Source organism: Lichenostomus cassidix, chromosome 1Aa (assembly GCF_008360975.1).
Source record: "Lichenostomus cassidix isolate B80296 chromosome 1Aa, HeHo_3.0, whole genome shotgun sequence".
Lineage (NCBI taxonomy): Eukaryota > Metazoa > Chordata > Aves > Passeriformes > Meliphagidae > Lichenostomus > Lichenostomus cassidix.
The window spans coordinates 7,199,388-7,222,222 of NC_139480.1; the positions used below are offsets into that span (position 1 = coordinate 7,199,388).

General features: G+C 46.9%; 2 protein-coding genes across 4 annotated transcripts in view; one reads left to right on the top strand and one right to left on the bottom strand.

Moving 5' to 3' along the window:
* Window positions 1-11,090: 11,090 nt before the first annotated feature.
* TMEM243 (transmembrane protein 243) lies at window positions 11,091-19,026 on the top strand. The gene is made up of 4 exons (XM_085083289.1): window positions 11,091-11,255; window positions 16,518-16,568; window positions 17,379-17,483; window positions 18,516-19,026. The coding sequence occupies exons 1-4, from the start codon at window positions 11,178-11,180 to the stop codon at window positions 18,636-18,638; spliced, it is 357 nt and encodes a 118-aa protein (XP_084939415.1). The 5' UTR covers window positions 11,091-11,177; the 3' UTR covers window positions 18,639-19,026.
* A 1-nt stretch (window position 19,027) lies between these two features.
* DMTF1 (cyclin D binding myb like transcription factor 1) overlaps window positions 19,028-22,835 on the bottom strand; it is a 28,721-nt gene continuing 24,913 nt past the window's right edge. For all 3 annotated transcript variants that reach the window (XM_085083276.1, XM_085083265.1, XM_085083260.1), the window contains exons 16-17: window positions 20,917-21,064; window positions 19,028-20,375 (exon numbers count right to left, since the gene is read on the bottom strand). In XM_085083276.1, the coding sequence (XP_084939402.1) occupies window positions 20,266-20,375; window positions 20,917-21,064 (258 nt within the window). In that variant the 3' untranslated portion in view covers window positions 19,028-20,265. The remainder of the gene's footprint in view (window positions 20,376-20,916; window positions 21,065-22,835) is intronic.

The following is a 22,835-nucleotide window of genomic DNA, read 5'->3' on the forward strand; positions in this document are numbered from 1 at the left end:
CTTCAGCCTTTCATTAGGATTTCTTTTATATTTGGAGTGCTCTGGATGCACTTTTTAAAGACAGGAGTTTTTGCATACTTTGCATTTAAATCATGGGAACACAATTTCCAGATAACCCATCTATTTTGTCACTTTAATTTAGTGGATCTCACGTTGTTAACTTCCAGTGGACATGAAAATAGCCTTTAAAGAATTTCACAAAAAATAGATGTATTGTATAGCCAGCTCAAATTTATTGTCAGAAATTATTGCTATCAGCACACACAGAAGTGAGGACATTTCGTACAGCCATTTTCTCAGTCTATAAAAAAGATGTAGTTGGGCACTCGAGAACAGAAACTAAAACGGCAGGTAACTTTTTAGGATTTAATGCGGAGTTTTTTCCTCAAGAAAGACTTTTAAAAGTTGAAACAAATCTAAGAGATTATTCTGGGATTCCCTCATTTTACCTGACTACTCCTCAATATTTTTGCAATACTGCTGGATGCTTCTGTCTATATTTTAAAATCATGAGTGTGCATTTTATGTAACCCATGGATATTTCACTTCAAACGAGTAGCATGGGAATTCATGTTCCAATTTGTAAGAATTGACAGATCCTTCCCACTTTGAGAGAGTGAATTACCTAGATTTTATTACTTACATTTTTCAGCATTGTCAGTGTGCAAACACATCGGATTTCACTCTGATATTTAGAAGATTCACAGGATGAAAAAGAAAGGCAACCGCTGTAATTAGTAAGACTAATTTACAGAGATGGCCTTTGTCAGGACTGTGCTGAATTTGTGAGTTCTCTCAGTTCATTAGCAAAACAGCAGATGTTGTACTGGCAGTTGGTTTCAGTTATAATTGTCCTTTGACATCCAGTTCATGCTAAACTTAAGGCAATGTAACCACTCCTCCAGCTGGTCAAAGTTCTTCCTGACCGGGCTTTGGGGTTCAGCTGTGCTGGCTGAGCATGAAGCTGACACTTGAGTACAAACAAGGTTTACTCTGCTGCCTGTGTGCTGGATATATCTTTCACTCAAAAGAGCTGTCAAAAGAACTCAGTGTTTTCTCATATTTGATACATCTGTAACTGAAATGTCCCTACCTCAGTTTTAATCGGGTGGAGAATTGTGAGCTTACTTGTCTCTTAAGCTAAGTTATAAAGGAGTATCAGAAGTAAGTGATCTGGGGAAACCGTGCTTTATTTTAAAAGTGACAATACTTACCAACATAAATATTTTCTGAACATTGCTATAAAAACTTTCCTACTGAACTTTAATAACTTTAAAGAGCTGGAGATAAAATCACATCTTTCAAGTTTTACTGCCTAGAGATGAAAATGTGTGCTATTCTTCTGATTTGAGTCTTAGTAAAAAGTAATTCCATAAAAATACTTTCCTAGGTACTTTTTTATCTGTTGGTATTTCTCTTATCAGGGAGTACTGTAATGCTCTCAACAGCCATTTGCAGCAGCTCAAGGAATGGCTGGTGGCAGGGCTCTCTGTTAGCTTGCAGCTGCCTCAGCCTGATCTACTTGGTCTAATTCTAATTCCCTTCATGGCTTTGTACAAGAAGAATAAATCCTTTCTATGCCTGTTGAAGCTCACAAGAGTAGGTAAAATAAAGTTCCAAGACCTGGTTTTCAGGCTTTGTGTTTGACAGCTACATGTGAAATGGCAAGAGTGCAACCTTGTGTGCTCCAGGCTGGTGTGCTCTGTGTTTCAGCCTTTACTTATGGAACAGTATTTTCTGACAGTGATGCCAGGGTTGTTTGATTACTTTGCAGTCACAGCAGCTCAAAGCACCATACAGAAGGATGGTGTAAGTGTTTTGATTTTCACTTAGGCACCCAAATGGACAGTTGTTTTTCCATCTCTGAAGGCAGTTGAACCTCAGCCTTTTGGTTTTCAAACGTGGTTCCCTTGTTTCAAAGTGTTGAAAATGATTTGCCTCAGACTCATTAAAAACAGTTTTCTAACTCAGCAACTGTAGGTGCACCAGTTCCTCACATTGTCTGTACAAATTAGGCTGCCTGAAAGCAGCTGGAATGGAGTTCCCCTATGCTCTTTGCAGGTTCTCTCCTAGTTCTCCAATTCCACTTGATTTATTTTAATCACTGGATCTGCTTTCTCAGTAGCCTGCTTGTGCTGAGCACCTCTTTGCAACTTGTAATTACTTCATAAAACACAATTTCTTTCTTGTTGAGGCTTTGCATTTAACTCAAGTCTAAAGCCCAGCACCCTCACAAACAGCATTTGGGAGGGTGACTGTGGAATGCCTACTGTCAGCAGAGTTATAGGGTGGCACCCAAAAAATCTCTGCAATGTAACTTTGAACAAACATAATTTTACGGATACTTTGTTCAGCCAGTGTATTTACAGCTCTCAGTGCTGAGATAGAGCATCTTTGCTGCTTGTTGCTTTTGTGCCTCTTTTTTCCCCTCAGTACTCTTCCATATTTTCTGCCTTCACAGGCACTCTGTGCTCATGGATCCCTTGAAAATCCTGTCCACTGTCCTCTATCCTGGCTCCCTCAACCAGCCCTGGCTCAAACCCTGAGTCTTTTCCATGGGCTGGCACACAGAAAAGGTAATTAAGGATGGGATTTAACAAGAAGGCAGGCCAGACTGGGGATCAGGGCCAGGGGGTGATCATCCTACCCAAACGTTTGCTGATGTGTGTCTGATCCCTCCAACCTCCCTGCTTGTCATCTTCCCGTACTTGTTCCATCCTGATCCTTCCCCTCCTGTATCTTTGGTCCTTCCCCTAAACATCCTATAGTAAGTTTTGTGCAGTCTCCCCAGCTCCCTCAAATACTCCTTAAAATTCACACTAACCATGTTTTCTCCATCTTATCAGTTACAAAATTGAGGCAGATCCTCTCCAAAGCCAGAGTGTCTCCTTTGATGGCCCATCAGTCAGTGCCTGGCAAGCTCTGGCTTCCCTTATTGTCTCTCTCATCACCTACTCATTAATGGTTGTGTGCCTGTGTGTTGAAATCACTGCTTTCCTCATTGTTTGTTATTTCTATGACACGGAATAACCAAACAGCTTACTGAAGCAGATGCTCTCCAGTTTCACAGGTCCTCATGGCAGCCTCCCCGAGGCAGGCACTTGGCTGCACTCTGAGGGATGATGTAGAGGCACCTACACACCAGAGCTCAGCAGTGCTGCCGCTGCTGCATGTGAAGGTGGAGATAAAGGGAAGGGAATGCCTAAAAGCAGAAGGAGGAGGGGGAAGGGAGGGAAGAAGGGGACGGGTTCAGAGAAGGACGAGCATGCTAAAGAGTCAAGCACACGGATGCATCAGTATTTTGCCAGCAATCTCGTACCCACAGAAACCTCCTCCCCTGCTGGCAGCTCCTGCTGACTAGGAAAGTAGGATGTGGTCCCAGCTCCTCGTTGCAGATGTTCCTCCTACCTTGGCAGGAGTGCCCAAATACCTCATCCAAGGGGGAGGTGTCCTGCTTGGGTGGATAAAGTGCTGCCAGCTGCCTGGGGGATGGAGCAAAAGGCAGGGAGACTGGCTATATGGCAGGCTCTTCATTTTTGTGCAGGGTGTCTAGAGGATGTCTGTTGTGCTGTCCTGGGGAGCATCCTCGTGCCAAGTACATGATGTTCCAGGCAGTGCTGGGATGTGAGCAAGGAGGAGCCAGCAGGTGGGCTGTGAGTGCGAGGAGATAAGTGCTAGGATGTCGTGCCTGGAGAGATGGGCTGGAGCCAGGCACACTCCAGGCAGGAATGTGTTGGGCAGTGCTTCTGGAGAAAAGAGCATGGTGTCCCTGCAGATCAGCCTCTTTCCATGGCTCTGCTCTCCTGAAGCTACAGACAGTGGAGCTCTTGCTCTGTGGTGGGTAGAACCTGCCAGCTCCTGTCCTAACCTCCCTGACAGATACATCTCCATCTTGTTCAGAAGGAACTTGAATCACAACCCAGAAGGACCCCTCTTCCCTCCACCAGACCCTGAAAAAAGGAGGAGGTCTGTGTACCAAGAGCTGAAAGATCACAGTTCGGAGGAGATGCTAATTAAATACATGAAGTATCTCTTTGATAGCCTATCACTCACAACTTTGGTCTCAGCAAATGAGAACGCTTACTACACTTGCAACTACAGAGATTTATTTAAAAATCAGTGGATTAATATTTTGTCAGACCAGAGCAATATTTCAACAGAGAAGAAAGGTAGATAGATAGATAGATAGATAGATAATAGATAGATAGACAGATAGATAGATAATAGATCTGAAGGATGAGTTCAGACAAGGTTTTTAGAAGAGCTATTGCTATAGAATGTATATTCTAAGCAGATTATTGAGAATGCAAGGCAACAGAAACAGAAGAAATATAAAAACCTAAGTATGCTATAGACAGAAGACATTAAAATATCACCAGGAATCTTAATTTAGGAATAGCTTCTCTGTTATTTGCAATTTTACCATTTATATCCATCAGGTGGAAAAAAAACCCACACCAAATGTTCATAATTCCTGCTTTACTGTATCAGAACAAGGTGGTTGGATCCATCTATACCAGATGAAATAATTTATTGTCTATAGCTGAGGAGGATGTGAAACATCACCTGCTAAATACAAACACTTTCATTCAGAAGTCTGGGGTCACATACACTGCCAGTCTTAAGACCAGTAGCTCAGTACTCTCATTTCACTAATTTTAGACTTTAACAAACTTTGGAAAACTGGAGAGGTGCCAGGTCGATGGAGGGTCAACATCAACCAGTACTTATAAGGGAATGATACTGGATTGGATAAACAGACTCTAATCAGGGATAAATTAATGAAGTGGTTACACTGGGACTCTGTCAATAAAGGTTAATTAGTATTTTCCACAGTGCTTCACTGATCAGACACATCTCGTCTGATACAGACAAGGTGGATACAGAGATATAAGACAGATACAGAGCAGGCAGAGGTTTTGTTTCTGGAACATTGTTTTACTGCCTGGGGACTAACACAGTTTCCAAGCACTGTCACCAGTCTCAGCCCAGAGTTATCTGACCATAAGCAGTGACTTGTGCTGTGAGAGACCCTGAGATGAGAGTTCACACCTCTCACTTGGGATGGAGCCCTCCACCCTCAGACTCTGTAAACCTTAGTAAGATAACAGCTCCCTTGTGCAAATAGGATTTGCATGACTTCCTTTTCAATTCAGAAGCTGTAGCCACTGCAGGTTTTGAATTGCACATGCCCATGGAGAAGGAAAAAGCCTGCGGTTGGGGCAGTGCCAGCTGGAAACATTTCAGCACAAGAGGCAGCAGTCTGGATTTCAGGCAGATGCTTTAGTCAGCCTCTGGCTAGCCATTGTTTAATGGAGTGTGTGCTTCAGGAGCACTGAGTTTTGGGAAGAAAATCTCCTTCTCCTGGATGTGCTTGGCTGACAGGTAGCCTTGAGGTGGCTTGGGAAGATGGGCGAATCTCACAGACCCTCACTGCTGGTGAGATGACCTCTTCTGGCTCAGCAAACCATGCTTGCTGTGGGCAGAGAAGGCTTTTCATCTCACCTCTCTGCAGACCATCAGAAAATTCTGCATTTCAAGGCTGTGCCAGTGCCAAGGGGAGCATATGCACATAATAAGGAAGGACAAAGAGGTGGATAATTTTCTGTTCATCCCGCTGTGGAAAGCTTAAATGACAAGATGGAAAACCTGCAAAATCAGGAGGTAGTACTGCTGCTCTGTGTCCTTTTGCCATTCAAAGTAGCTTTTTTTCTTCTTGAAGATCAGTACCAATGCAGATTGCCCTGTGATGTTCCTGCCACCCTTGGTGGGGTGACAGGTGATGTGTGATTGCAGATGCAGCAGATGAAGGGCTGTTTTGTTCAGCTGGTGTGTAACGACCGGTGTCACACTGATCTCTTTCCTCTGCTCTTCAAAGGGGTGTTTTGAAGCAGCCCCACAGCTGCTGCCCCACTTAATATCTGCCACCAGCTCAGAGGAGCAGTTGGTAAACTGCTTATACATGTATCAGAAGCCCAGGAGGGAAATTTGCATTAGATATGCATATGCATGCATATATTAATGAAACGTTTATCTTTCTGAAGATTTTTTTTTTCTCAAAAATAAAAAGTATTGAGAACATTTTTCTCTAAATCTATCGAACACTTTGACTCTTTCAGTTGAGATTTTGGAGCATGAAGGAGCAGATGGGAAATCTTCTGCAATACATTAAGTAAGATAATGTGAAAGAGGGAGAATCCACAATCCTCATAAAACTCAAATGCTGAAAACCCCACAGGAAAATGAAGATTATAATGAATAATTCAGACAACACATCCTTGAATCAGAATGTTTCAGCTTCCTCATTTGCTCAGTCTCTCATCTGATCTCCAAGAGTTAAACATAAATGTGGAAAAAGTAAAATGAAATAGTTTTGCAGAACCGTTTGAAGCCCACTGCCTGCATTCCGGAGCTCGGAGGGAGGCCACGGGCTGAGGTTTGCACTGAATCTGTGAGCTCATGCCTCCCTCTGCTGACTGCCTCCCCAGACCTCTCTCTCCTTGGCTGCAAAAGATAAAAGGCTGTGGTTGTTTTTCCCCTCCTGTTGGGCAGATGTTCCTCCCCATGTCCCAAGCAATGGCCGTAAAGTCCGAGGAGCTGTTGGATATGAGCTGCTCACATCAGCTGCAGCCCTGTGGTACCAGCGAGTGTCACTTCAGCAGTGCTCTTGTTCCCTTGGTGGCATCTGCCCCATGGGTCCCAGTGCCACTCAGGTTCTAGTTCATTAACACTGAATTAATGCATGAATCCTTGTTTAGGGGAAATACTCTGAAAGCTGCAAGGCAGAGACTTAAAAAAAGTTACCATCAGCTGAGAGATGCAGGCAGAAATCTTTGGCTACACCACTAGGTTACACCTGGGGTATATTGGAAATACTGCACTAAATTTTGATTTTGTCTTTTTTGTTTGTTCGTGGGTTTTGTTTGTTTTGGTTTTGTTTGTTTTGGTGTTTTTTGGTTGGTTGGTTGGTTTTGATGTTTTTTTTTTTTTTTTGTTGTGGTTGTGGTTATGGTTGTGGGGTTTTTTTTAAGTTTGAATATGTCTGTGACACCATTTGGTACCAGTTTTAAAATATTTTGGTCCTTACAGGCAGCTACTAAGTAAAACTGATTGTGGGAACTGCAAAACTTAAAGTTTTTGGATTCTCTTCTCCTTTCACACACCCTCTGCAGAAACTTCCTCTCCTCTCAGCAGAACACGTGCCCCCAGCAAAGGCAAGAAATGTACAATCCCAGCATGGCAGGATTAATTGGAAAAAATCATGTGCCTTGCTCTGGAGGAGGAGGGGCAGTGCTGGCTATCCTCGAGATGGTTTTCCCCTTGATGATCTGCCAGTGTCGGGTGTCCCTTTCTGTAGAGGGAGACAAACGCAGCTCTTCAGCATTGTAAATGTTTTGTCCATTTATTCCTCTTCCAGAGTATTTCCTTAGGTTGGGGGCTGACAGAGATGAGATTAAAGTCCATTCTAACAAACCAAGTTTGTTAGGTTTCCTTGGGATTTAAAAATACAGATGAAAACAGCTCCCGGGTGCTCCAGGAATTTTGTGTTGTGGAAGCTTTGTTAGAAAGCTCCGAGGAAACTAGTATCCTTTCAAAATAAAATGTGCCAAATAGAACAGCCCAAGGGCCATCGTGCTGGGAGCTGAAGGCTGATTTAATAGTGCAAAAACCAATTACCAGGCTGTAATCAGTAAGGGCTGTGTCGGGAAGCTGAAATCGCTACGGGGAAGGAGACAGGAGAGCAGGGTCTGCTCTTGCTGGAGCTGAGACTAAGATAAATTGCAGCAGAAAGCCCCTGCTACCAAAGAGTTATGGAATAAATTGATGCATTAGAAGCCTCAGCGCATTAGATCACTTGACAGGACATGCAGAGCATCAGGGAGCCAGGTCGGTGAGGGGCTGAAGGCAGCACTGCCTGCCCAGATGAGTTACTGACCTCCACCCTGGGACTCCAACAGCCAGCTGGTGACTCACAGAGGCAGCAGCATCAATGACAGTGATATATAATTAGCCTTGGGATATATCAAAAAATTTCATATATGTGCTGAATTAAACCTTCACCCCGAGTGCAGGGAAAAGCACATGATGACTTTTAATATAAATAAAATATTAGACAGGAGAAAGCATATATTCTTTTATAGTCTGTGGTGCTGATGTTCTGAAGAGACTCCAGAGCTCCCTGCAATTTATGGGCCAAATCTATTTCTTGGAAGTAATGCCAGGAATATTTTTGAGAAAGGAGAGCTAAAGCTCAGCATACAAACCTTGGAACTGCTCTAACAGAGCAGCCAGCTGTGATAAATGTAAAACACTCTAAATAAGGCCAGGGGAGTTGTGTCCAACCTGAGCAGGACAAACCTCTCCAATTTTAAAGCATCCGAGATTTCCTTTAATATGACTTCCTCCACTAAAAAACAGGTTGTTTTGTATTTCAGACCAGAGAAGTATAGGTAGTTTTCACTAAAGATTGATGTACTTACTTTGAATTGTAGAAAGAAGTGAATCTGTTTGGTCTGTCACATTAATGGCTCAATCAGACTCGCTCAACAAATTAGAGCTGCTGTCTAAGTGATCACATCACCCAGGAAGCACTTTGATGCCAAGTGAGTGCTCCAGGTGGGAGAGATGTAGATCTGTTAAGTGGAGAAGATGGGTAGCACTTAAACAGCAAGATACTACAAGAAAGCATGGGCTGAGTAACAAGTAACTGCCCTGTTCTGATATTCACTGATTATCGATGCTATTTATGTGCAAGTAACAGTTTGTGGTTTTCAGCAAGTTTTGCCTGTGCTTTGCACTTGTTCTCCATTATTCAGTAGATGTTGGAAGAAGGTTATGTCCCTAGATGTTGGAAGAAGGTTATGTCCCTTTGTCCCACTGAGCCATAACTTCAAGTATAAACGCAGTCCATGATGCAGGGCACTCCTACAATCGCTTCCCCTAGCCACCCCCATGCCCCACCCAGACCACACAAACCCCTCAGTATTCAATCTGGCACAGCTGGAGCTTGCTCAAGAATATAATTAATATACAAGTGCTGAAAAATGAGCAGAGAACCAACAGTTCTGCAGGTGAAGAGCACTCATGTGTCAGGAAGCCACATCCTTCACACCATGGGATTGGTTTTTTCAAGGTGGCTCAAGAGGACATGAAGAGTCTCTCCACTGAGTCCTGGAGACCCTTCTTGCCCAGCTCTTATCGTGGGAATGACTGCTGGAGGGTTACGGGAGGCCTTTGTGGCTTCCCACCCAGTACTTCAGCTCAGGACACAGTCAAGCTCATCGAAACTGTGGCTGTTTTCTGCCCTTACTTGGATTCAATACTCTTCACCTTTGAAGCGGCAGCGCTTTGGTCTCGGAGCGTGCTGAGCGCAGAGGCTGAGAGCAGATCGAGTGCTCCCGAGCCCTGTGTGCACAGCCGGCAGCACTTCTGACCTAAAATGACAGAAATGTTTCGCAAGAGAAGTGGCTGATTCCACTGGGCTCTTGCTCAAGAGCCAGGGAGCTCCAATGAGCCATGACTGGTGGCCTAGAGGGGACCTTGGATGATGGGGTGACAGGAATTGGAGCCACCAACAGAACAGCTGCACTGACAATTCATATCTGCCGCTGGTCTTTCTGATCTTTCCACCTACAGACCTGGCCTACAAATCTTTTCTATCCAGCAAGAAAGATACGTCCATGTTTTTTCTGCTAAATTCCAGTGATTTTTAGGGGAATTTGTCTCTCAGGGCAAAAAGTCCCCTGGAATTCCTGGAGAGGTGCATGGCAGTGAGAGCAGGGCTGGGGTGAAACCACAGAGCTCGTTTGAACAAAAAACTTAAAAGCTGTCCTGGAAGCCACAACATTTACTGCATCTTAATTGGTTTATTTTAATCTTAAAATGCACTTGGAGAAAGTAGCCATGATGGTCTGGGGGATAGCCAAGAGGAAAGCTATTTTCTGAGACCGAGTGCTGTAGTTAGAAAAAAATGAAATTCATTAAAAAGTAAAATTAAAAAATCAATAAAATTTAATTTAAATAAAAACTAAAGTAATAAAAAATAAACAAAAATATAATTCGAAAATTAAAATAAATAAAAATAAATTAAAAAACCCAATAAAATGAATTTTGCAGGCTTTCTCACATGCAAACCCATCTTCAGCTCCAAAGCAGCAGCAGCAGCAAGCTTTATCCTAAGCAGCAACAGTACATGGGAAAACTTTGGCAAAGGAATGCATACAGCAGAAGTGTTTCACTGTCACCAATCCTAGCCCCAGGAATAATCCCTCCCTTTTATCTAGTTTTGGTGGGTAACACATGCAGGGGACTGGGCAGAGCACAAGTAAGTTCATTTTTCAGCTCTAATAGGATCAGATGTTTAAAAACAAACAAACAAATAAATAAGCCCCTCCAACAAAATAAAGGAAAATATAATAAAGTAAAAATAAAATGAAATACAGAATAAGAAAAATACAAAAGCTATAAAACCAAGGTTAGGTTAGATATCAGGGGAAAGTTTTTCACCCAAAGGGTGGCTGGGCTGGAACAGCTCCCCAGGGCAGAGCTCACAGCACTGACCCTGACAGAGTGCAGGTGTTTGGCAAAGCTCTCAGGCATAGGGTGAGGTTTGTGGGGCATCCTGTGCAGGGCCAGGAGCAGGACTGATGTGACTTGTGGGTCCCTTCTAACACACGACATTCTGTTTCTGTGATTCTATGAGAGTAATACGCAATAAAGGAAAATAAAATAAAAATGTAATAATAATAATAAAATAAAATAAAATATATAATAGGAAAAACCAAATCAAATCAAAATCAAATCAAATCAAAGCAAGTCAAATCAAGCTCCTCTCTCCAAGTTGCCGTATCATCATCCACAACGAGCTTTGCTCAAATACCGCAACTTTGTTGAGCAACAAATCGGCGCAGTCAGCGGCAGCGCGCTGGCTCCTCCCCTCCCCTCCGCTCGGCTCCGCTCGGCTCCGCTCCGCTCCCGCTCCGCCGGGCTGTCAGCTCCGCACCCCGCCGGTCCCGCGGAGCTGCTCCCCGCCCCGCCCCTCCCACTGCCGTGCCTCGCGCCGGGGCGGGGCTGGCGGGGCGGCGCGCGGGCAGCGCGGGGCGCGGAGCGGCGCGGAGCGGAGCGGCGCAGCATGAGCGGGCGCCCCCCCGCGGCCGCCGGCGCAGCGCCCCCGCGCCATGGAGGGATTCCCCGCCCGCGGGTACGGCACCGGCGGCGCGGACAACCGGCCGCTCTTCGGGGAGACCTCGGCCAGGGTAAGGGACAGCGCTCCGCCGCGCCGCGGCCACCCCCGGCACCCCTCCCCGCCAGCAGCCCCCCGCCGGAGAAACCGCGGCGGAGGAAACGCAGCGCAAAGTCCCCGAGTCGTCCTCCCGCCCCCCCCGCATCCTCCCGGGTGAATGCCCCCCGGTAGTGCGGAACCTCCTCCGCGGCACCCCGGAGAGCGGCAGCTCCCCACCCCCTGGCCCCGGGCTCGGCACGGAGCGCCGCAGGCAGCCGAGCGGCCGGCCCGAGCGAGGAACCTGCCCGAATCCTGCCAACAAATTTAAAAAGCCCTATGAAATAAGAAAGAATCCTCAGTCCCCCACCCCAAACGGCATCAAAAATCAGAAAGGCTGCACCCTGATGGAAAAATAGAATAGGAGCCCCCCAAATTCCAAAAGTAGGAGAAGCTGCAAATTGGCATAATTATAAAAAAGCCTCTGAAATAAAAGAAAAACAACTCCCTACTGATTAGTACCCCAAACCAAAATAAAATAATCCATCAAACTCACCCCAAACACTGCCTCAAATTTAAAAAAAATAAACCATATCCCCACAAATAACCCCCCCAGCAAGACCCCCTTCCCAAATAAAAACATCAGAAAACATTCTCCCCCCCAAAGGAAATCAACTTTCAAGTAATCTCCCCCAAACCAACATTCGCCCAAAACCCCGGTGGGGAGTTGGAGCTCAGGGTGCAGAGAGTCCCAGTGTCGGAGTGGGGCTGGCGAGGGGTTTGGGCACGGGCAGGGCAGGGGGTCACACAGCCACCGTGTCCCATCCAAGGGACACAAGCCAGGGCTTTGGGGCTGCAGCTCCCCAGGCTGCCTCTCACCCAGTTTGGGGGTGTTTGCCGGGGATGGGGCTGGGGGTCTGCGTTTGGTGCCTTCCTGCTAACTGATTTTTCCCCTGGGATGGAGGAGCCGGCGGTGGCTCTCCTTGGCTGACGTGTGGCAGCAGTGGCTCTTCAGGTGTCAATCCCGTAAGCCGCTCAGCTCTCGGCGCTGCTGCGGGGGGCTGTGCTGGGGAGGGGGCTCCTGGGCTGCCCGGCATCGCGACCCCTCGGCAGTCACGATGTCTGGAGGTGTCACATCACCGGGTTGTCACTTCGGGTTTGTCCCCTCTTCGGAGGGGTTATCCACACGTGTCTGTGTGTGTTCAGGGGGCACAGGCTGAGACTGCGTGAGATTATTCGCAAGTGTATCAAATGCATCACCGCCCTCCCTGCGAGTACTTGGAACTGCTGCTACAATGATAAATGTTTAATGAAAACATAAAGCGATACCAGCCGGATTTTCAGGGAAAAATAGAATGATCTCACATAGGAGGACAGGCAGGACCCCAAGAAGTTGGACTGAGGGGGGACAGGTATCCCACACCGGCAGGTGCTGATGGGGAGCGCTGGAGGAAAAGGTGCTTTTGCTGGAACAGTGCCCTGCATTGGGTCCTGTTGGACACTCCTTGGTCAGGGATTTTGGGAAGTTCTGAGCGGTGGCCACTTCTGGGGACTTGGATCAGAGCTGGGTGGCAGTCCTGAAAGGCAACCCCCAAACTTTTCAGCCCGGGTTAAGCTTCCGATCCCTGATCCCTGCCTTTTTCCAGCTACGCCTCTGTTCTCAAAGAATGGGATGCTAATTTCAGTTCGCGGGCTCTATCGGGGATCCAGCGTCCTGCACTTCACCCCTGCCTATCTCCTGTGGCTTTTTTGGAACCTGTCATACGGGCTGAGCAGCAGCCAGTGGTGTCTCGCTGCTGTACCCATGTCCGACAGACAAGGGATCACTGTCCTGGCCCGGGGTCGTTTCCTCCCCGATTCACTGGGGTTGCTTGGAAACGGACGCTGGTGAGGTCCCGAGCTGGAAATGTTCCGTGTCAGAAATGGAGAAGCTAAAGTTCGCCTCTAAATGGGAGCAGGTCTGCCGGGACTAGTGTAGCCCACGCCCCAGCTCTGCTTTTGGGTCTCTGCAAGTGATGGCTGATAGTGGCAAACCAGGACCCTCTGCTCAGGCTGGGGCCACAGGGAGGGGCAGGGACAGTGCTTGTGCCCCAGGAAGCCCTGCACCCAAAACTAGGGGTCTCACACCCTTGCCAGCAATCAGAAATGGATGTAGAGATCGGGATTCCTTCTTCCTGCCTTCTTGCGCTCTCCTGGTCTCCAAGCTGGTGACTTTGAGGCTGAAGCCACTCTGTGGGGATGGCAGAGCTGGGCAGCAGCATCAGCCTCCTTGCCCTGCCATGGTTCAGCTGCTCCTGCCACATTTGCTCTCCCGTGCGACTGCTGAGCAGCGACTGGGGCAAGATGGTACCAAAGAAGTCGCTGGTGGGAAGAGGGAGTGTAGCAGCACGGTGCCGATGAATGCCAGCGCTGTGGATTCAGCTGTGGTTTCCAGGGATGCAGCACTGGCAGTGAGGGGGGATGAGACAAGGCAAAGGCACAGCTGTACGGTGGCAAAGAGGGGACAGAGTGTCACAGGCGCAACACTTGTTGCGAAAGAAATCGAAAGTTGGCTTCCTCCATAATGGCAGTATTTACATATGAGTGGGTGGGAGTTAATTGCTGTGGGTTGGAAGCAGAAAGCAATAGAGAGACTGAGCAGCTCGTGATGGGAATGATGAGCCTTCGAGGACACACCAGGAAGTCCCCATGTCCTCCAGCAGGCAGGTGGCCAGCATGGCCCTGAGCACAGCTTGTATTCCTGTGATTCCACGAGGTTGGGTCTGGCACTGCATTCAGACATCCCCTATGGCTGCAGAGGGCTGCAATGGCTGCTGACCATCTGGACTTGCTGATGTAAGGCACAAAAATGGCCTTTCCATCACTCCTGCAGAGATGGCACCAGGTACCATGCTCCAGGGGAGCAGCCCATTCCCTTCTCCTGGCCAAGCCTCTGCTGGGATCCCTGTGGGCTCAGCCCACACACCGCCAGCTTGGAGGATGCAGGGATGGAAGGTGCTGAGCTGGAATGGGGCAAAAAGCAAAGCTGCTGCTCTGTCAAACCTGTGAAGGGAGTGCAGTGGTGCAGATACAGTCTCAGTGCTGCCTCAGTTTCTCTGCTGCTTCAAGTAACCTCGACCCAGATCCCAAAGAACTGTGGATTGTGCCCTCCTGCTTTGCAAGGATTTGGCACTTCCTGACCTTGTGTCCCTTTCCCAGAGGCAGATGGAGGGAGACCTCTGCACTGCAGAAGCTCCCTGGGAGAGGCCTGATGCCTCCAGCCCCTGCAACACCCTCCCCAGAATAGGAGGAAAGGGCAGAAGCCCTCCTGTTTCAAAATACAGCTTGTGCAACAGTGAAACATGGGATTCATGTCCCGTCTGGCCAACAGCTCACCACATCTTGGCAGCTGGCTGGCTGAATGGGGACCCCCAGGGAGGCAGTGCTGGGCTGTGTCAGAAGTTGGTGTGTGTGTGCCAGTACCCTGTGCTGGTCCAGGTGACCTCAAGCAGCTGCAGGCTCTCTGTTATGGTGTGCCTGCTGAGTTTTTTTGGCTTTTCACTCTAGCAACTATTACAATACATAGTGATGCTGGAGGAAAATCCTCCCTGAATCAGCTGTGCTGGTTGTGAGAGCTGGCTGTGCCAGCTGGGTGACATGCAGGACACAAGGCTCATCACAGCCAGTTTCCATATGCCTGCTGTCCAGGAGTGTCTGCCCGGGCTGGGCTGTGCACTCGGACAGTGTGGAGGTGAAAGGCTCTGTCATCCCCAATCCCTTTAGCCGTCTTGGCCTCTGCTTGTGTATTTTTAACCTTTTTGCTGTGCTAAGCTGCCTGGGGCTGAAGTGTCAGCGAGCACTGGGGAATACAGCCTCTCACCGCTTTGCCAAGCCCGGGATTTCAGGATCAGTGTCTCTAATCCCCAGATCCTGAAATACTTCTGTCGGCAGCGCATTTGGAAAATTTAAGTGACTGCAGGTTTAAGCACGGGAAGGGGTGCCTTGACTGCAGGGACTGCATGCCACGTGCTCCAGTGCCAGCATCTGTACCTGATCTGGCTGTCATTGGGAACTCCATCACTCAGCAGGGTGAGATCAGAGGACCCTGTGCTGGGGGATGCTCTCTCCCACCCTCTGTGAAACAGTCAGAGAGAAATGCTCTGTGGTCACTGGCAAGTGTGACTCCCTTGTTTTCTCCTGCCAGTCCAGTCTTTGTCCTCGCACAGTTAGGAGAAGCACAGGGATGGCAGAGGTTCTGGATGGTGACTGTGTGTCCCTCCCGCTGAGCTCTCTACAGAGCTGGCTGTGACTGTGTGCTCGTCAGGTGAGCTCTGCAGGATGGTGACCCACTGCTGGTCTGCAGCTGGCTTCTTGGCATTCCCTGCTGTCTCTGCTGTTGGAAATCCATCTCCTCATGGCACAAGGGATGCAGCTGCTCACCTCTTGCCACCTTGAATGAAGGAGCTGAGCCTGAATGCAAGCTCTGGTCCCCCTCCATAACACTGCCTTGGTGGGCTCAGCCAGGTGTGCAGGGCAAGGGCAGAGCAAAACTGCAGTGTGCTGACACGGATTGGAGTATCTTCCTTTTCCTTTTTTACTCCAGAAGGTGCATCAGTACAGGGTCTTGCCCTGGGTTATCCTCTGAGCTCATGCTCACACAGCCCAGTGTCACAGCCAGTCCCTGCCCTGATGCCACTGGGATTGAACTGTGGTGCCAGCACTAAGGGATCTCCCTTCCCAGGTGCAAAAAGCTTGTCTCCTCCCAGTCAGTTGTTTTGTACTGATGGGGAGCAGCAGAAAGAAGTGTGGGGGGATATCTGTCCATCCAAGCAGAGCCACTGTGTGGCATCTTCAGATCTGCTGGTGTTAGGGTGGAATGTTTGGGGTGTGGGCAATGCTTCACCTCCTTGCCAGCAGCCCACAGATTCCCACCTGACTCTGTCATTAATTCCCAGGCAGTGAGGCTAAAAAAAGCTTTTTCTGACAACCTCCATCTGTGCACTCCCACTTTAAAAAAAGTATTTAACAATAATTTGCACAACTGTAATTGATTTGGATATGGATATGGATATGCCATTTGCAAATGAGCAAACCTGCTCCATGAGGCTTTGACCAGTACAACCTCCCAAGGGTCTGTGGAGGGAGGGAGACCTTCCTGTGTGGCAGAGCTGACCAGGGAGCCTCGAGGGTGTGCTAGGGATAATGTGGATCCTGGCTGATGCTCTCAGTGTTGTTGGTTGATGGTCTGTTTTACATGGTTTGGGGTTTGGTTTTTGTTGTCTCTTTTTTGGTACACATAACACTCTTCTCTTTTCTTCAGGACAGAATCATCAATTTAGTTGTTGGTGGCTTAACAACGTTGCTGCTTGTAGTAAGTATCTCCCATCTGACCCCATGTTGCACCTTTAGGTGATGGAGAAAACCAGAATTCCTCCCCAAAAATCGATGGTGAAACTTCCAGTGACCAAACAGGCTGTAATTTAGGGCAGGAAGCCACTTTGGCACATACCTGTCTTTTGAAACTCTTTTGACAGCAGGAGAATACCTTTCTTCAAGCCATCCAAGTAAAATCCTTGAAGTTCTCTGGTAGATTGTCCATCCTAGCTGAACATGAGGCTGGTTGAGACAACAAAGTGTTTATGTCCCAAGAGACCGTGTTTCCTTCTATTTATGATTTATTGTCCTCTATTTATGGCTTATACAAGTCTTTCCAAAGTGTGTCCCTTTGTGTTGAGCTGTGCTTTCCCCAGGCTTTAAAGTCAAACCCAATGCTGTCACAACTGGAGACCACCAGAGGTCCTTGGGGAGATTGTTGGAGATCTGAGGTGCAGGAGGCTGTGGGGACAGGCGAGGTGCCAGCTGGTGAACACTTGGCTGAAGGGATGCTCCTGCACGGGCAGTGTGCACCCCCAGGCCTGATGGCTTCACTTGGAGGGTGGTTTCTGGCAACAAGCCAGGCTGGCAAAGCTTTCATCATTTTTTTTCCACCCCTCATGTGCAGTTGTATCAAAGTGATTTTCCTCCAGAACTTTCCTTCAGCTCCTCAGAGGGTGGGAGTCAGAGCCGGGAGGGTGTGCAGAGCAGGATGTGAGTGCTGTGCTGCTCCAGCCCTCGGGCTGAGCCTCTTCTCACCACAGCTCTGGCGAGAGCAAAGTCCTCATCTTTGTTTTCCTCCATACAGGTCACTCTAATCAGTGCTTTTGTCTTCCCGCAACTACCTCCAAAACCTGTGAATGTATTTTTTGCTTTCTGCATCTCCTTGTGTTGCATTTCTGCTGGCATTCTTGTAAGTACCACCACTTTTGCCGTGCTTTTTAGTCAATGGCTCTGAATAAAATCTGCTTTATGTGGTGCTGCCTCCTTTTTTACACTCTCCTAGAAAAGCTTTCCTGCCTCCATAACACAAGCTGACAATGAGGGAGTGGTAATGAGTTTTGTATTCACTGCAGAGTGTGTGAACTGAGCCAACTCCTGTAGCCCAGCTGTGGTGCAAGACTTGTCACCTCCGTGGCACTGCCATCCATAGCTGGCAGTTGAGATACAGTAGGAAACCAGGGAGCAGAGCAGTGAAATGGGAATGCAGAGATGGATTGTGCTGCAAAGGACACTTAGAAGTGGGACCAGCCAGACACTTGCATTAGTCAGTGACATTTCAAACACAAGGCATCAGTACAGAGGCAGGAAGCTACAGCAAGTGGAAGATGTTCAGCAGCTGGTCCCAAGCACTGGCAGAGGGAACTGGCAGGTCTGAGTTCATAGAACCACAGTTTGGGGTGGAAGGGGCCGTCAAAGACCATCTAGTCCTCTGCCCCTTCTATGCACAGGAACATTGGTGGCTCCTTCTTCTGCTGTAGCTTTTCATTCTTGTAGCAGTGTCCTTCCTCCAGCTGTGCCTGGAACAGCCATGAACCCCTCACTGCTGGCTCTGCTGGGAAGTTGCTCTGCATTGCCTGGTCAGTCCCAGTTTCTGATTCTACAGCTGGTGGCCACAACTCTGCCCAGAATAGACTGTGTTAGTGCAAAGCTGATGTTTGTCCTCATCAGCCACGGTGTAGCCAGCCTGGAGTGTTAAAACATCCCCAGATAAGCCACCCAACCACCCTCCCTCTCTCTCAGCAAAGCTGAGCAGACAGCGCATGTCCTCAGGGAGAGTTTCACACACAGACACACACACTCAGTCTCTCTGGCCAGAGGAAGCTGGATTGTTTCACAAAAACCCCAAAAATCAGACCTCCAAGTTGCCAGTTCAGTTACTATAGAAAGTATCCTCAGAAAAACCTGGCTTTTTAACGTAATGCAAACTCCTTTTCTCTTTTAGATCTACTGGTATCGACAAGGAGACCTGGAACCCAAATTTAGAAATCTAATTTACTACATACTGTTTTCTATTGTCATGTTATGCATATGTGCCAACCTGTACTTCCATGAAGTGGGTAAATGAAGGACACTGGGAATACCCAGCAAGGATGCTACTGTGTCAGACTGCTTCCAGCTCAGCTCTCAGCTCTACTCGAGACATTTAAGTGAGAACAATCAGCCTGAGAGGAAAGAAGTGGGTTGTGCAAGGATAAATCAGTACATGATTTTCATGTAAATGTATATGTAATGTCCCTCTTGTTAGGGAGAATTATTGCCATAAGACGTGACATTCTGCTTTTTTTTGAAGAGCTACTGTTGCGCTTAATGAACATTCCAGTTGTACTGATGTTTCAGAATGGCACAAGCTTTTTCATTTTGGAAAAAACTGCACTTTTTTTTATTACTGTACAAATAAACTGCAGCATTGAAAAGATCTGTGGCAGTATAAATAAATGGCATCTTACAGTCAAGTAAGACAAATACTCTTTATTTTGTTGAAACTGAATATACAATTATTCCTGTTCCCTAGGCAACCATTTAAAACTACAACTTATTTTTCACATTAACAAAACCACAGACTGAAAAAGACCAACTCTTGATTATGAAGAGCTAATTACAGAAATAAATAAAATAATTTATACAAGTCTTTAGTTTCTATAGCTTTTTCTCTTGATTCCTAGCTAACAGGCTGCTGCTCAGCCTAGTGTCTGTTTAAAACGCTGTAGGAAATAATTGGCCTCCTTTGCCTCAGGGCCCTAATTCCAGCCTCTCACAGAGCTATTCCTCCAAGACTTTGCCACCTTCACACCACTCCCCATCTACTAACTTGCTTCAGGAATCACCTCTAGAGAGGTGACTGCTAGTGTCAGGTACGACAGAGACAAATGTTCCAACCTACTCACGACAATCTCAAAGAAATTCCAAGCCTGGGGGGGGGAGGCTGGTGGGTCCCAGTAGCTTCCCTTTCTCATAGCCCTTCCCTTTTTATTCAGCTTACTGTAGTGATGAGAGAGAAGAAAAAAAAATCCGACAAAAAAAGGTTTTCCACAAGCAATCTTTCCGAGCTCTGTCCGTTGCCAGCAACAGACTCCTCAGGAACAAGCAGACCAGGCAAGTCCCATAAGCTTCTGCCTTCTTCCTATGCCACAGACATACTAATGAGTCAGATGAGATGAGAATACACCCCACTGCTTCATGATGCTGCCCATGCTCCCTGAAGTCTTTGATGGAGCTCATTCCTTCCTGCAATGTAACAGTCTCTTACTCCATGTGTTACAAGTCAGTAAGTGTAGAAATCCTCACCCATTCTTCATGAAACCCGGGCAAACTAATACTTGCTGTGGCACTGAGAGGCTCCAGTCCACAATCCTCGACATCTGTCCAGTTTCCACGTGTGCAGTTCAGCACATCAGCAAGTCAGATCAAAACTGACTGGATGGATCTGAGCAGTGAGCACTGCAACAGAGGCTCTTCAGGACACTGAACCCCAGTGAGATGTGGCACCTTCAGGCCTCAGCTGGCAGCTCGGTCTCCCCTCCCAGATGAGGGAAACAGCCTGAGCAGAGAAAGTGCACCGTAGTCATTTCACACTGGAAGTTTCTGTTCAAAGAGACAGACTGTGACTGCTTTCTTTGGAAATGTGGCACAGGGTTGTAACTAATTTCACAATGCAAACATGGTCAGTAGAAAATGGACACCATTGCTGCTTCTCAGTGACAGCTCACTAAATCCTCAACGTCCTTCGAATCTTCCGAGTCAGGACTGCCCAATGATGAGCCAATAATGTGTGACCCATCTCCATGATGCTGCAGGATAGGATCTGTCAAGAGACCAAAAACATTAGAACTATTGCTGTGCCATTATAACAAGATGTAAAATTCAAACTTAGGAGACAGGAAATGCAGTCTGGAACTTTACCCAATTATAAGCAACATTGCTCACACTAGGCAGTTTGAAATTTCTAGTTTCACAGAATCACAGAATAGTGGGTTGGAAGGGATCTCAGGAGATCCTCTGATCAAACACCTTGCTAAAGCTGGTTCAGCTAGAGCATGTTGCACAGGACCACATCCAGGTGGGTTCTGGGTGTCTTTAGAGAATGTAAGTGATGACCAACATGGATGAGTATGGATGAAACTGGCGTGACTTGCATTTGGATCCATCAGGTATTACACTCTCAGTGCTGACCCTCTGATGGCTCTGCAGGGAGATCCTGCCTCTGGGAAGGAGTTTTTGTTAGGTTACTTAACGTTTCACAGCACTGACATGTAATTATTTAAGGGAAAGTAAGAACCTACGAAGTGGTGTCTGCAGGGACTCTGACGTGCTATACACTGCTTTAATGAAAGGGACTGTCATACCTGTCAGAGTTGTCAAGGGCAAGACTGATTCACTATCTATATCATCTGTTGCCTGGATAAAACCATGGGAAGAAGGAACAATAAGCACAGTCTCGTCATCTATTGTAGGCGGATCAACTTGTTCTTCTATAGTTGGGGAGCCCAGGTCCTGCACAACACAGAAGAGGCCATGAGAGTTTATTCCTGGTAGTGCAAACAAAAACCTGCATTGTTCAGCCGTACTCCACAGTAAGCAATACACTCTGGATGAATTTTATCTCATTAAATTGAAATGTCAGCACCTGAGATAGTTGATTTCAGAATTTACAGGGCACATTTCATCTTAGTGCAGGCACCCAAAAACAACATGAGAAGAATTTTACCCTCTTGAGTAATATAAAGGCAGGTGGCAAGAAAAAAAGACCCTGCAAGCTGTGACAAAATGTTCTCTTGCAAGTCAAATAGTTTGTCTAAGAAGAGGAATAATTAGGCTTTTCCACTACTTGCTGCCCACATGTTCTGGAACCCGAAGCATTACCTTTACAGCACTGACCTGCTCCACAAACCCAACAGCTTTACCTTAATACTTGGTTTCACATCTCCTGTGGTCAAGTTTTAACTGACACTGAACACAGAGCTCAAATGACCCACCTTATTTGCTGTGCCTTGCTTGCCTTGTCACTTGCTGGCTGGAGGTTGGCTCCAGATTTTTTTGCTGAACCTCATGATACTAACAGATTGACAACACACTGATTCCTTCCAGGTACAAGCTGTCAACACCCTCACTCTCTTCCAGTCCTGCCAAAACTGCTGCCTCTTCCCTGGCTTCTGTCGTACTGGAACGGCAGTAACACATCTGGCTGACTCAGTGTCACAGCACTCTCCTGATTCCACAAATGCAATGAGAAGTCATCCCACACAGTACTGCCAGCACCAGCAGAGACATTTGGATTCCAGTTTTTGTGTGTAATGTGTATGGCTTTGTTCAAACTTCAGGAATCCCTGATGTAGAATGCTAGCAACTGTTGCTGACATGATGGAAGGTACCTGGATTTATCACTGTTTTTGGAGGGAGCAGGGATTGTTTAGGAGAGGTTACAGCCCTCTATGTTTAAGAAAATCCTGATGTTCCTCCACCATGTTTTTTTTAGGAAAACTTGTTTCCCTACGTAACTCTACAATGTTTTTGCAAAGGTAGCTGCCTGAAAACACCTTCCCTGGTGCTGCTGAAGAGGAGCTGCCAACCTGTGCTGCAGCTCAGTGAACTCCCATCCAGGAGGGCACTGTGTGCCTGACCTGCAGGAGCAGCTCTCTGCAGAGCACACAGCTCTGCCCACAAGCAGCACTGGGCTGCAAGGCTTGAAACTGGAAGAGGAGGCGTGAAAAACTAAAGAAGCCATTGTGGCAAATGGGCACCTTTCCCAGCCAGAAATAATAAAACCCTGCAGCATGACAGCCTGCCTCCCACTACCCACCCACAGTGACAATACAACTCTGGCAAGAGCATAAAAATAACACTGACTTAAAGAAAACAAAATTTAGGCATGTTTTTCTAGAGTAACTTTTCACTAAGAATTACTCACAGACAGTTCACTATTTCCTAGAATCTAAGTACACATGTCAAACTTGAATCTAACTAAAAAGGTAAGGCAAATTACAATTACAAATTCAGTTTGTTTTTCTATATAGAAAAGAAAGGTTTAGTTTTATATCCTACTAGCCACAAGCAATTTGTACAAAGTTAAATCAGGAACTAGGTTAATAACAAGTTTATTAATTCTACCTTGAGAAGCTAAAATTTTAAACTGTGAGTAGAAAGCTGATGGTCCACCTCAAACATTGAAAATCTTATCACAATTATGTCAACCATGACACAGAAGGAGGAAAATGGAAGAATAATCCCCAGCTTTGGATGTATTCAGGATTAAGACGCTTCTGTA